The sequence below is a fragment of the Nyctibius grandis genome, chromosome 4 (assembly GCF_013368605.1).
Source record: "Nyctibius grandis isolate bNycGra1 chromosome 4, bNycGra1.pri, whole genome shotgun sequence".
Taxonomy (NCBI): Eukaryota; Metazoa; Chordata; class Aves; order Nyctibiiformes; family Nyctibiidae; genus Nyctibius; species Nyctibius grandis.
In genome coordinates, this window is record NC_090661.1 from 63,831,399 (window position 1) to 63,846,487 (window position 15,089).

Sequence of the window (15,089 nt, forward strand, 5' to 3'; positions counted from 1 at the left end):
ATGCCAAGCAGCAGCAAGGAGCTTCTAGAGCCTGACTACGCAAGCTTGGAGCTACTTTTCTCTGTCCCGCCAACAGCACCTAAGGAGAAAACGTGGCTGAAAACAAAAGAGGTACTTGGACTGCTTGCTTTTTGTAGAGCCTGGCAAAACTCTTGGAAGTGAAAAGCTTATTCACTCTTTATTGTTGTCAATCATTTATAATAAGAAAATTTGAAATATTTTGATATCCATTGCCTAAGATTACCTAAAAAAAGCACAGGAGAGGTTTAGAATTAAACATGTTGAAGTAACTCTCCTGAGGGACAGGTCTTTATCTGAGAGAGGGAGGACATGGGAATTTCAGTATTAATTCTTATAAATTGGAATATTCTAGACAAATCAATTCCCTTCTCTATGCCTTTGCCTTTCTCTTTCTAAAATAGATCTAATGACCTGTACTGTTGTAAATTGCTCTGAGCTTGATCAATGAAGATTGTTGATAATATTATTACCAGAGAAGAATGAATCTTGCCCAACAACAAACAAAAGCTCTAAAATTTCTGTTGAAATCAAGATAAATGTGTTTCTAGCTGACTGCTTTTTTTTTTTCCACAGATCACATTCATAGATCAAAAGAAAAGCCTCCTACTGAGTATATTTCTGAAGCAATTTAAGTGGTAAGGTTTGGAGAGTACCATCTGAATTACTTATTTGATGTGTCTACGTGTTTTTTCAGATATTACGTGAAATAAATTTAGCAGAAATACTTTAAAACCACTACCTTTCTTTAGCAAGGAGTCAACTTTTTTTTTTTAAACTAATGAGATGTGGCAGTCTCTTTCCACACAATTAATATCATGTCTCAAACTGGTATTAAACCTAAAATGGACCACTAATTCCTAAAATGAAAATAGTCATAAATAACAGCAAAATTATGTGGAAACATATTTTTCTTTGGTATTATTGACATAAATATCATCTACTGGCAGCAACTGTTAGTGAAGATTCCTGACTGGAAATTTCAAGTTACTTAATTGATTTTAAAGAGACATCTCCAGGGGTTCAGATCCAAAATCGTATATATTTTTTATTTGCAGTTTTTCGATAATTAGGAAACAGTTTCTATAATTAAACAAATGGAAATTTACCAAGTCACAGTCCTCAGAGGGAGGAGAAAAAACAAAACAAAGGAATCTGTACCAGTTTTTGGCAAAAATATCTTCACTCTTGGATTCCCTGAAACTACTGCAGGATGAAGATGAATGTTCTGCTCTCCCCCTGCCCTTTGTGCAACGGCCCATGTTACACAAGGGCTTCAAAAAGAAACTCAGCCGAGAAGCTCCTTTGTGTTAAGAATAAATCAGAATCAGTCAGAGAATTTTTTTTTATTTTATTTTGTTCTTTTTCCATTGAAAACTGCTTCTCGGTGAGGAAGAGCGGTGCATAGCCTAATCCAGTTGCTATTTCCTTTCTCTGCATGATTCCCTGGGCAGCGGTTAAGCTCTCCCGGGAGCAGCTAGTGACCGTGGGATCAGAGTTGAGCCCTGCTTGCACTCGTGAGGGATAAGGCTGCTCTTCAGCTGGGTGCTGCCTCTGTTATCGCTGGCGGCTGCAGGGAGCCCAGCCCTCCAGAGCCCAAAACAGAGCAGTCTGGACTCATTTCAAAGACATGTTGTGTGCCAAAGTTTCAGGCAAGGATTTTGGGTAAAACCTTCTGGGATCTTTATAAATACTTCTCAGCAGGAGGAGAGCCCTCGGTTTTAGCCTTGGCTTTGCTGCAAGGAGTGGAGAAATTCAAAAGTAAATCTCTTCTCAGTGAGACTGGACACCCACAGTAAAAGCAGAGCCTTCAGGGTTTGCTGTGTAAAGATGAGCAAAGCCCAGAAAGCACATCTAAATTATGGGGAATATTGCTTTAGGCTTAAAAAAAATCCTTTGCTTTTTCATATCTGCACTGTACTTCTGAGGACTAAGATCCAAAATGTAATAGGAGGCAAGTATAGTCAGAATTACTTCATTTATTCCTACAGTGCTAGCTGAGAGATTGGGGTCTCTTCTGTTTGTCATGTTACTCCTCCCCACACTGTTGCACCACACCACTTCTCTCTTTCCTACAGCTCCAATGAAGAGATTGCTGACATGATTCAGAAAGGGGATAGATCCAAGTTGGATGCTGAGATACTGAAGCAGCTACTTAACCTGCTGCCCGAAGACCATGAGGTATCTATTAAGTGTGTTATTCTGATGGAACTCGGTGTGTTTTGTGCTCAGCTTAAAACACTTGCACTGCTAAAGCAAGAAGCTATGACTGGATCCCACATCCTCCTGCACCATCTCAGTCAATGACCTTCCAAGGTAGAGCCGTGGGAAATGTGCCCCAGCAACAGCCTGGCCTCTTCACACAGAGGTTAGGCAACAGCACGTGGGGAGACTCAACACAGGTGTAGACCGAGTGCTGCTCTCTAGTCCCACTATTTTAATTAGATAGATGAAGTTCATTAGCATTTGTGGACTTGGGTGAATAAAGAGCCTTTCAGAGCAGGTTTCAATGAGGAGAAAGGGAAAGGACCCATCTTTTTAAAGGGGTTGCTGGACTTGTGTGCACTATAGCTTGCTGAATCCCTGCCTGTGAATCAGTGATTCATCCTACAAGATGCTGTACAAATGCAGATGACTTTCCAGTCAAAACAAAACCTACATGTTTGCCCTCGAAAACCAGTTCATACATGGAATTTATTGTTCATCTGCCTCACTCCCATTGCCTGTGCACACAGCAAGTTCAGAAAAGCCAGTTTCATGCCTGTAAGAAGCAATGGGCACCAGAAATATTTGTGTGGTTATTTTACTGTTTTATTCCCCATTAGGTAAATAGCCTGAAATCTTGCAAAGAAGAAAAATCAGAACTAGCAAATGCAGATCGGTTTTATCTCCATCTCTTGGCAGTTCCTAGGTAAGCAAAATGTTCCTTGCCTTCAACCCATGAGTGTGGTTCTTGTAAGGTTTGTCCATAAGAATTAAGGCCTCTGTTTCCTGTGCTGGAGGGATGTGCCTGATATTAACTCTTCAGGATAAATCATCTGACTGCTATTTGTAGAGCTGGTTTGAGAAACTTTTCCTTCCCAAAGGCCAAAGAGGCTTGCAGACACCTTTGGCAAACCACAGTTAAATTAACCTTGGTATTAATAAGTTAGTGAGAAAACTCTTGACTCTTGTACAGCTGCTACCTGTATGGTGTGAAGTTGCAGACTGAATCGTGCCACCAGGCTGCTGATTCATTCCACCCCTGGTTTAGAGATTCCAGTCTACCAAAGAAAGCCCATAAACCCATGAGTGAATCACAGCAGTGCCTCTGCTTTCACCACCTCCCTCATTTTTACCAAGTCAGATGAGGCGCACACAGGGAAATCTTTATGCCGTTCATGAAAACATGGTGATATGTTGTAATTCATAGCAATAGCACTCCATAAATCTGATCAGTTGCCATGCCACAACCAGAGACACTTCTTTGAAAATGTAGTGGTGAAAATGCAGCTTTTAATTTTCTCAAACTTATAGCTAGCTTTAAAAGTACTTCAGAAAATGCTTTCATGGCTCTTCTACAACATTAATTCATGGTGAGGCATAAATATCATTAAAGGACATCACTGCAAAAATATTTTGAATTGCTGTTTGGGAAGTTAAAAGGAAGAACAAAAATCCTGGCTAATGCTGCCCAGGAATTGTAAAAAATTATGGCCTCATTATGCAAGGAAACCACTGCCAGATGTCAGTGAAACATTGCTTTCTGAAAGAGGAGACGATAATTGTTTCTCGGACATCTTTGGAAATATCCAAGTGTTTGATTTATTTATAAACCAGTTCTCGTGTCAGAGCATTAAAAAGAACATAACAATTCTGGTACTGTACTTTGCCTAACATGGGTGATTCTCTTGCTGAACACAAGTCTATTAATCAGGCCTGTGGGTTTTGTTTTTGTGGTGTCTGTTGGGTTTTTTTCCACTGATCTCTTTTAGCTACCAGTTGCGGATTGAATGTATGCTGATTTGTGAGGAAACAAAAATTCTGCTGGAGTGTCTGTGGCCAAAAGCACAAGCCATCAGGACAGCCTGTGAAAGTAAGTACATCAGTGCTGTGCCTATGCCCAGGCTCAGCCATAGGAAGCCTCTCTTCTACTTGAATAGCATCAGTGGCAGCATATGCTATCATTTAATAAAAATTAACCTTTTAATTGCTGAATATGTAGCAAAAGTCAAAATGATTCTGCAGATTCCTGCTTCTAGAATTCATTCTGCAGAATTGCAGTTTGTGCTGTACTGCTCTGAAGTGCAGCTTCTGTTGACATGAAAAACACAAAACCTCTCTCCTATCAGTAGCTCTGTAGAGCAGAAGGAAATTTCCCTTATGTCAATGCCAGATTCTGTTTGAATATAGGTTAAATTTTTGTGTGCAGTGAAGATTTTTGTCCATAACAATGAATGGCTTCCAGTGTTTCCTCTAGTGCACAGTGGTTGCAGTCCAGCTCAGCTCTGTGATGGAGCAGACCACAGTGACATACCAAAATGTAGTTTGGCTTCCAAAACAGGTGTCCCAGATGATGTTCACCAGTGTTTCAGGAACACCCTCCGCACAAAATCAGCCTTGGTTTTACTTTTAAGTCAGCTCTTTCTTGAAGTTGCTCTTGGATTCTAGCTTCAGTTCAATAGTCTCAGAGAGTCATCGACCTCCTGTTGAACAGTTAATCTGCGAAACTTTTGCTTATGTTTGCACCTAAAACTTGGCTGTACCTGGCTGGCTGATATCAGTGCTATAGTTACGCTTCACTGTGTTGCAATCAACAGCTGTCTGCAGTCCCACCCTGTCATCCCAAGCCCCCTCCATCCCATTGCGTGGGTCAGCGTTTCTGTTCTAGTTCTGCCAAAAGCTTTATTCTTACCCCAGATTCTCCTGCTAAAATGCACAGCTTCTGGTTATCACTCTCACCAACAGTGATAACGAGGCAAAAAGCCCTTTGCTTTTCTTAACCTAGAATAATATGTGCTGGAAATGGGGGCTACAGACTTTCACAAGTTTACACATTTTCTCATATGTGGTTCTCCCTCATAATTGGCTGCAGGGATGACACATCTACACTCCAAACTTGATGGGAAAACTAGTTTTCCATCTATTTGTAGAGAAGAGACCACAATAGAAACTTACTCATTCCACTTCCATTCAGCTGATTTATTCCTGTACTGGTATTATTTCCAAATCCATAACAATGGCTTGACATAATCTTGGATGAGAATTTTGTTACTCCCACTGTCAAACCTAAGGCAAATTCCATTTCAGATAATTTAATTTAATTTATTGAAAATGTCTCTCTTTTATTCTTCAGCACTTCTTACCAGTCACCGACTGCCAGTTTTCTGCCAATTGATTCTTAAAGTTGGAAACTTTCTGAACTATGTAAGTAAACTGATTTCTTTAATTGCTCTATTTCTAAAGATAACAGAAAATACAAAAGCAAGACTTGGAAGTTGAAGGAAGGAACTTTTTTTTGTATCTTCTAGGGGCATCACACTGGAGATGCTGGAGGCTTTAAAATTAGTGCCTTGCTCAGACTAACAGAAACAAAAGCAAACCAAAGCCACATTACTCTGCTTCACCATATTTTGGAGGTACAACAAAACTGTGAAACTATTCGTGCATGCATTATTCTCAAATATTCATTCCCCAGAAACTAAGGGGCTTTGACCTCAGTAGCACCCCCCATAGTTATCTAGAGGGTGAGCCTCTGTGCCTGAAATATGATGAAAACTTTTCCACAGCTCTCTGTGGAGACGGGATCAAATCCACAGGCAGTAACGTTTAGACAGTTAACACTAGGTTTCCTTTCTCAAGGTCACTTGACATGTCTGCTTGCTGTTTTCTTTCTTTCTCTTCTTCTCCAGCTGCTCTCTTGTGTTGACATGTCTCACAAACGCATCTGTCAAATGAAATTAATTTTAGTGGCATGAAGACAAAATCTCAGGTCAGCTTGCGCACTGTGGCAGCACACGGGATGTAAGCCTGAGCAGTTAAAAGAGCCTTTTGCTTTCTTTTTAACTCCCTATGGGTGCCAACATGAGAAAAAGAATGAACAAGACAAAGTTTACCCTACACTTATAAGAATGAAAACTGAAGTGTTAATTTTTCAGTCCTGATGTTGTCCTGCTGAAAAACTTTCATACTCTTTGACTGACTGTTCAAGGTAACCGTTTTTCACTTCAATTTTAGGACGTTACAAAAAACCACACAGACCTGCTGCAGCTTCCCAGAGATCTTGACTTTGTTTCCAAGGCAGCAGGGTAGGACATTATTGTTTGTTTTTGTCATGTATGAATTGCCAACCTCTTTAAAGCCAACAAGGAGCTGAGTCATTTTATGGCGGTGTGATAAGGTCACAGGCCTTCTCTGCTGTGGGAGAGAGAGTTTCCCTTCTAACACCAAACAGTGTTGAGATTTATAAATCAACCTGGTTAAGAATTTTACGTGGAGCTCAGTGTGATTTTTCTTTCAGACGCTCCAGTACTACCTTAGAAGTAAAACAATGTAAATAGTGAACTCCCTCATTTTCAAGGACCAGATTCTTCTTCCACATATTGCAATAGAAAAATATCTTCCCTGAAATTTCTCAGTCATATTCTTGTGCAAGCCCATCAGGAGGTACATGTGCAGAGCTGGTGTAAGGAGGGAATGACTGGGGTGATTTACTGGCAGTTGGGGGACCTCAGGAGTCCCTGAGTTTGAGTATCAGCACAAGTTTCTGTGGGTGATATGTGGGTAGAAAGAACAAATCTGTTTCTGCAGACTTTCCCCCGTGTGCCTGAAAGCTTCATGAGTCTAACATCAGCTCTTTCTGTTTAGCTCAAAGGAATCACATGGATAAATTACACTAATCGGAATCCACATTTATAGCACCAGGATTAACGATTTTTAATCCTGTTAAGAATTCATAGGAACCTTTCAGTGTTTTACATTTCCTTGTAACTAGAAGCAGGGGTAACTTTTAAATCTGGAGATGGATTGACATTTGTTAAGTAGCTACTAAATAATTTTTTAAAAGTATCTTTATTCAGTAATACAACATAAAATATTATGGCTTTTGCGAGTTATCTGTGCAGAATTTAAGTTGGATCTTGTTTTGAAACATGAATTTCTTTTTGGGTTGTCTCATAATAGAAATACTTCTGTTACCTGGAACTAAATCTTGCTGGTCAATGAGATAAATGTGCTCTTATTAAAAGTACTTGCTCTCTAGTCTAGTTAAACTCTCAAACTTATAAATTTTATTTGCTAATCAACCTGTGGAGAACTGTTTACAATGCAAATCCTACAAGGGACTCTTCTAATGCTGGTCGCATCTGGATGCACCGTGAAACACTACGTCAGGTTTTGCAGGTTCAGTATTTTTTGTCTGGCGCAAAGAGTGGGTCAGAACCATAGAAGACGTTGGTTCAGCAGTGTAACATGTTTGGGTCTCCACGTGAGCTAAATGAACTCTGAGAAGAGATACAATTTTGGACTATAAATAAATTAGGGAGAAGGGGCAAGGAGGGAAAAGAACCAGATAAGTAAGGCCAGTATTGGCACAAGGGAGATGAGTGTGTGTTGCCTATGAACAAAAATAGGCTGGAAATTTTGAAGAATTTTTTGAATACTAGAACAGTGAGGTACTTCCACAGTCTGTCCAGGGAGGTAGTGAGGGCAAAAGCACAGATTCTTTCTTAGATGAAGGTTTGAGCACATAGAAAAGGATTTATATAGAGGAGAACTACCTGCAAAAGCAGGGTTCGAGTTAGACGATTAATTTGCAGAAATGATACTGTTTATAATCATCTTTTAACTTAATGAAAACAAAAGACTCGCCCCTTCAATGTACTGTCCCTTTTGTGGACCTTTCAGAATCCACTTTGACGTTCTGCGGGCTGAGGCAGATGCCAATTTGAAGAAACTATTGGAAATAGAGAAGCATTTATTTCTGTCGACAGACGATATAAAAATACAGCATGCAAAATCTGTTCAAGTAGGTAATGTGGGTGTGACACACTTCCCATCCTTCTTCCTAAACACTTTTACGTCTCTTCTCAAAGGCACTGTAATTCAGGTTGCAAATGGACATAGAGCTCTACGGGAAAGGGGTCATAACTGCACTCCCCCTGCACCCCGGTGGAAGGAGCATCCCAGATTCTCCTCCACTTCTGTAATGTGGTACCGTGATAAGGAAACAGCTGAGGACCAGTCAGCTTTGTGTGTGGGCAAAAGAAAGGAAGGCCTTAAAAATGAAACGTAGGGCGCAACTATAAATGCGTGCAGTGCAGCACAGAAACGTGTTTTGCCTCACTGTTCTTTGGGGGGAAAAAGTGAACAGACTTGCAATACGCTTTTTTTTTTTTCCTTGCACATATTTCCAAACATCCTAGCTTTTCATGTTCTCAAAACAGGGTCACTTAACTAAAACTAAAAGGCAGGAATCCTGATGCTGTATTGCCCTTGATCAGTGATCCCAGGTTGTGCCCAATTTCCACGCGGTTACATGATGAAAGTGGCAACATACAATGAGCTCCTTTGGGCCAAATGAAACCAGGGGAAACGCAGACGGTTCAATTAAGAAAATATCACGCGCTGTGAACCAATCTTAATTGTCAGGTTTTTAAAAACTGTGTTAACTGGCTCGAGTCTTCTGGGCAGCTCAGAATATGCTACTTCTTAATCTGCATAAATTGTGTTGCAAACTGTGTCTCAGGGCAGTCTCGATGCTTCAAGGGACCTGCAGAAGGAGTTTGCCGCCATTGAAAAGAAGAAGGAAGAACTTGCTGATTATCTTTGTGAAGACCGAAAACAATTGTCTTTGGAAGATGTATTTAACACAATGAAAACCTTCAGAGAGCTCTTCCTCAAGGCCTTACAGGTGGTTTGCATTTGTGACCATTTAGAAATAGATTAAGAACCTTCATTTTTTTTTTTAAGCAAGCAAGAGTTTCTTTTTTTCTCCTGCTCCAAGCTGAACTACCTAAACACTGGCTGCAGGAGTAAATGAAAGTAACTGTTTATTTGCTTGCACTCCTCAGCAAGACATGAGCATGTGGGCAAATATAAAATGTGGTTTATTATTTTTGCTATGGAGAACTAAGAACCCTCCAAGTTGTAGCTCCCACTGTAAAATTATTAATCAGGTCTCAATGCAATAGGAGCTTAGTGTGGTGTGTGAAAGAATGAGCAACCTGACATGCTTTATAGGCATTGCCAATAGGCAAAAGGTAAATTTGCCAACAGGCAAAGCCTAATTGGAAGACATGTTTACATGTAGGTATTTCATTGTACTAGTTAGTTGAAAACAGTATGTTTTGTGTTCCCTGCAAAACAACAAATCTCCCATGAGATTATTTGGCACTTTATTAGTTTATAAGACTTTTCTCCTTGCAGCAATGAGTAAGAAAACAGCAATTCACCATAAAAGTTGTGTAGAGCACCTTCCAAGTAGCAAGCCTCCAGTGAACATCCATTTCACATCATCTACTGCATACTTCACACGTGAACTAATATCCTTCCTCTAGGGTTTTCTTAATGCCAGGTGACAGTGGCTTCACATTTATGTATTTTAACAGCAACAATCACCCACTCCTGTGCTGACTCCAGCACAGCCCCAGTCTGGATTTGCCTTCTACAGAGGGAACCATCCACATTACAAGAAGTATTGCAAGAATACAGACAACTATGGTGGGCAATGTCAAGGCAAGAGAGGGTGAAGGAGTGCTTTAAGGCAGATCGTAGTTCCAGATGAAAACAAAGGAGCTTCTGAGGGAATGTTGGAAGAAAAAAGATGAAAAATATGTCTTGCAGTGTCCCCACTACCTCCTTGTCCTGTGAGGCACTAGGCTTCAATTTTGCAAGCAATACAGTTACCCAAGCTCCAACACGATGCAATAGTGCCACAGACAGTCTGGAAAATAAACCCTACAAATCAGAGATCCTTTGGCAATACATTTGACTCTTAGAGTTCCTAAAACTCTGGGCAGGAAGGAAAGTATTAAGAGAGTCAAGAACATCATGGTTCAGCATCTGTGGAGAGCTACACTGGAAAATTTCTGTGAAGGGTAAATCAGTTCCAATAAAGGTTATGTAGTTTCCTAGTACAGCTGCAGAACATTTAAACTACTTTTTTGGGTGCTGCTTGTTCACAGCTAGGCTGGAGCAATTAGAAAGCAGTTGCTTTTTATCTACCCAACATTAAACTCCCTTTCATCCTATTTTTGGTTCCATTTCTCAGGAGCACCTCACCTCAAAGGTACCGCAGCTGTTAGCCACATTTTGTGCCTGTAACCTCCATTGCAGACCTGTAATGTAATCTTCTCTCCCTTCTTGCCTTGCTTTCTCCCTGTCGCTATAGTAAAGATACTGTCTGTGCTTGAAATAGCAACATGCTGAAAACGTGAAGGTTTTAATTTTTAAAGTATTTTATTGTTCTGTGGTTTTGATTTTTACACTAGAATCAGCCACATGCATAATCTCTTTCTAGTGCCATTTGATGTAAGCTTTAAGGCTAAGGTGTAACTTTTATTTTGAGATGAGTTTTCTGTGTAAAGCAGGTCTCTTAGAACTACCAAAATTGTGCTATCTTTCCACTGTCACATCAAGTAAGAAGGGAAATAATTTTGACAAATAGTGATCCTTCACAACTCCTAAACTTACCTAGAGAGATTTTTGGTTTTGTTACTTCATTTAAACAAATCCTTCTCCATTCTCTGGAGGTTCTTTCTGGTCTCTTATCCTCCAGGTAACAAAAAACTGAGCTACACAAATGAAATTGCTATAATAAGAATCTGCCCTCTCCATCTACTTGAAGAGGTGGGAAAGAAGAAAAAATCTTTTCAAACAGCCAAATGATGCCCGAAACTGACACCGTGAAAAGGAGACGGTTCATCACCCAGGGCTGATGACTGTTTCATCAATTTTCAAAAAATAAAAGGAGCAGATGGCAAGAGGAAGGAGACAGGGAGAAAATAGCTTCTCAGCTCAAAGATAAAAAAACACAACTGGAGATACACTGTGAACTGAGTTGTAAAATTGCGGGGAAAAGAAACACTCTCTGATTATAGGGAGAAACATTTGATTTCCCTTAGCACTTGCAGCTGTTCAAAGAGGGGAGCTCCCCACAAAGATGCCGTCTAATCTCAGGAAAAGGAGGGAAAAAAAGTTAAAATCTGCTCTAGGAAGTACTCGGTTGATAACAGAGGTTATACAGACAGCTCTGCACAGGGATAGTTCCTCTGAGTGCTCCCCTAGGATAACCGAGCTGGAGCAGCTGCTCCGCAGTAGGATGCATATGGTGTTGGAACAGGATGTGCTTTAGATAGTGTGGGGACAAACAGTTGTCATGGAGCATCTTTTAATTCAAAGATCAAGCAACTATCTAACCTCCCACAAAGTGTAAATCCAAAGTGACACCCCTCTCTCATTTAATCTCATCCATACAGCTGCCTTCAGTAATCCAGGGGATGGAGAAGGGATTGTGAGCATTCATGCCTCTGCCTTGCTACCAGTTGACCGTGTTGGGCTTTCTTGTGTTAAAGAAACTCTGTTAACAGTGTGTTTGTGTTGAATCATTATGTATATATTTTTTAAAATTTCTCTGAACAATTCAGTTCAGGCTTGCTCAATCCATAAATTAATTCCTAATGTGTTTCAGTTTGTTTTCAGTACAACGTGTGCTGCTCAAGTAGCAGGACAATATATCTCTGAATTCACCTCTTTTATTTCTTGTGGCATTACATAGAGACATTCTCCCAGGGCTCACAGATCTGCAAGTCTCTCAACAGCCATAATATCTCAAAGGCATTATGCTGAGACACAGCAGGAATTTATCAGGCAAGCATGTAGGAGGTATACAGTGATGGAAGGCTTTTAGCCTCTCCGTAAGACTTCACCACCTGTATCTCATTCTTTCAGAAGAACCTTCCATTCAGGGCAAATATATCTGTTTCTTTCTTTGTCAAGAGTACACCGTTTTTCTCTCCCTTTCCAGGCATCATCCCATGAAGGTCCCCATAACCTTGAACCTATAACGCTCCTATATTTCGGAGGGACTAACTCTATTAATGTTCACAACTTTTCTTTATTTGTCTGGAAATTTCTTTGGACCAAAGGATCCAACGCTTTTACTTTCTATAAAGGCTCTAAGAAACTTGTGCATATTTCCTAGGACTTCTTCAGCCCATCTTACAGAAATAGTGGCAGATGATCCACAGCAATCAACCACTTCTATCACTGTAATGGGAAAATGTCTTTTCTGCTGCCAAACTCTCTGCAAAGGAGACCAGACATGTCTCATCAAGAATCCTATCTGCACCAAATCATCAACATCTTCCTGGACATTATAAAATTTTGTAATATGACACAGGAGCACCCTCCGCTTTAACATCACAAATCTCTATGACAGCAGGCCCAATAATTACTGATCTACCTACCAACATGTAGATTAGCTACTGACTGGTTGGAATCAAAAGCAGGCAAGCTTCCAGGTGGTGACAGCAATGTTCTGATGATGACTGCAGCTCTGCAACACGGACTTCATAAACTCTTAAGAAAATGGCTTTTGTCATCTTGATGTTCTGCTACAGTTATCCCAGTTCTTCAGAACTACCCTCTCCTATGACAGTGCTATTTATCAAAACCCAGAAATATTCTTCCACTGCGTAAATGTTTTCCTTTACTAGGAGTAATGGTTCAATTTCTTTCTCTTCTGCCATTAATCATATCGTCCCAGTATCAGCACCTCTGTGGAAACCAGAGTCCTGCCTGTCTGTGTAAACCCCAATAGGATTCAGGCCATCCTGGCAGTTGTATGGCTGGTACCAGCAGACATCCAGCTTGGACTCTGCCACTGAACAACAGTGCAGAAATACAGCTGGCAAATTTAACGGGTGCCTGAAGAGAAACTGTGAATTGCTGTTTAACACAGTTGAAGAGTTCCTGAAATTTCTGGTAGAAAACCCTGAATACAAACAATGTAAAATCAAGGTTGCTATGGGATAAATCTCTAGAATGCTAGCTAAGTTAAACTAATGTTCTGTTTGTAGACAAAGGGATTAATCAAGAAGAATGCATTGAGTTCATAGTTGAACCTTGCAGTTAAAGCTAATGAAATAATTTGCTGGTAACATTATCGTATGGAGAAGGCCAAAGGGATTGACCAGGAAGCTCTATTCTGCTATTTACTCTCAAACCCCAGCAGCTATTCATTGCAAATTGAGAGTTTCTTAACCAGCTGTTCCTCCAGTGACTCTTCTTATTTATTTTTTTATTTGTCATTCTGTCTGAATGCAGGAAAATCAAGAAAGGAAGGAGCAAGCTGTGAAGTCTGAGAAAAGGAAGAAACAGCTTAAAGGAGAAGATGCAAAGAGGCTAAAGGGAGAGTATGGAAAGAGCAGTACATTTAACATAAATTAATTCTGGTTTTATTAGCCAGTCTTTTGTTAATTAGGAGGAAATTATCTGTTTAGCTGTGGATGATCTAATACAATGAGAGTGATTTAGCCACAGATGATGCAGTAGTTGTCAAGCAGATAGGATAGTAAGACACCAATTTTCAAGTGCATGTGAACAATCAGATGAAATCATGATAGGGATGTGAGAAAAAATATCACTCCCACTGAGCAAGTTACTACCATTCTGCTTAGAAGTGAGTGATATCCTGCTATTGCTCTGAATAGTTGTTGGAAGACCTTTAGGGATATGGAAAGTTGCACATACTTGAACTTCAAGCTCTGCTGTGTCGCTGTGGTAGGTAAGTTATGTCACCTGTTCCTGTTACCACAACATTTGGTTTTTTTCTGGTTAGAGGTTTGAATCCTTAAAGCTGTTATGTGTGTGCAGAAAAGCGTTTGCTATGCTGGGCCTACCTGGGTGTGAAGCATTTCTAGTGGCAAGTGTATATTTTGAAATATTATTTTGGAAAATACTTGACATCCACTTCTCTTGAAGATTTCTGCCAATAACATTTGGTTACAATTCTTGATTCTTCAAAGAACCACTGTAAAAATGGCATTAGTAAATCTGGGTGGAGTTCATGTAAATATCACACTAGATGCTCACCCTGTGGAAGACTGCTTTTTCCTTGTATCTGGTGTCTAAATAAATGGCCTTCTTTTAGATCCTCTTTCACAGTTACGAATATTGAGAAATACATTTTAAAAATACATATAAATACATTGAAAACTGACTAAAACAAGGTTTTCAGTATTGTGTTGACAAGCCATACTGCAAATGTGTTTTATGTACTTTGCAATCGTAACATGCTTAATGTAAAGCTGCAGATTAAAACAATAAACCTTTTTGCTATAAATACAGAAAAGTAACTTAGTATAAGGTAAAATAAAATTATAAAGCAACACTCAGCTTTAGGAGTAAAGGTGTGCTTCAACCCTGTGAAGAGAAGGAGTGCCAGGTGAGAACCTTCTGCGCTTCCAACTCACAGTTTAGGTGTAATTGTCGTAATTTTGGTCCTTTGTGAGAAGATATATTTAATTCTAGGATATAAACTTAGACATGAGAAAGCATTTAGACTCTGAATTATTTTTCAGTACTTATTTTAGAAAACTGTGTGTAGCACTGGTGACAACAAGAATCAGATATTTTTTTAATCTATTTTTATCTGCATCGGGATATGGTGACATAAACTATAGAGGCTATCAGGTCTGGCATGGCAGGATGTTGAAGCTCATCTTAATATTCTTCAGTCTATGTACACACCTTTTTTCTTTTTAATCATATAATTAGCAAGTTAAGTAACTCTGTATTTATTTTCTGAAGGAGGGAATGAAAAAACGGTAAATCTGATGAAACCCTATTAGCATGTGCTTACGGGATTATCAAGGCCTGGTTCCACAAAGAATTAAGTACACCTTTAAGATACAGGTATCTCCCATGAAGCCAGCGATATACAGCACACGGGGTAATCCTGTGCATAAATCTTTTAAGGCCCCAATCCTACAGTCTTTGAATCTCTGACCTTAACTCCAGTCACATGCTCTGTCAGTGTCTATCTGGTTTATCCAGTTGTCTGAGGATCATTTCTCTGCAGATGACAGATC

The 15,089-nt window shown here is 39.8% G+C and overlaps 1 protein-coding gene across 1 annotated transcript; it reads left to right on the forward strand.

The window, feature by feature from the left end:
• LOC137661761 (inverted formin-2-like) lies at positions 1 to 13,446 on the forward strand. The gene is made up of 11 exons (XM_068397388.1): positions 1 to 111; positions 595 to 656; positions 2,097 to 2,199; positions 2,844 to 2,929; positions 3,993 to 4,093; positions 5,354 to 5,424; positions 5,529 to 5,636; positions 6,235 to 6,305; positions 7,903 to 8,023; positions 8,744 to 8,908; positions 13,324 to 13,446. The coding sequence occupies exons 1-11, from the start codon at positions 1 to 3 to the stop codon at positions 13,444 to 13,446; spliced, it is 1,122 nt and encodes a 373-aa protein (XP_068253489.1).
• The last annotated feature ends 1,643 nt before the right edge of the window (positions 13,447 to 15,089 follow it).

What these genes read in the sequence shown, in the direction of transcription:
- LOC137661761 (XM_068397388.1), top strand. Translation starts at nt 1, where the DNA reads ATGCCAAGCAGCAGCAAGGAGCTTCTAGAGCCTGACTACGCAAGCTTG. An exon ending in CGTGGCTGAAAACAAAAGAG is followed by an intron (nt 112 to 594) that starts GTACTTGGACTG and finishes TTTTTTCCACAG; the next exon opens with ATCACATTCATAGATCAAAA. An exon ending in TTTCTGAAGCAATTTAAGTG is followed by an intron (nt 657 to 2,096) that starts GTAAGGTTTGGA and finishes TCTTTCCTACAG; the next exon opens with CTCCAATGAAGAGATTGCTG.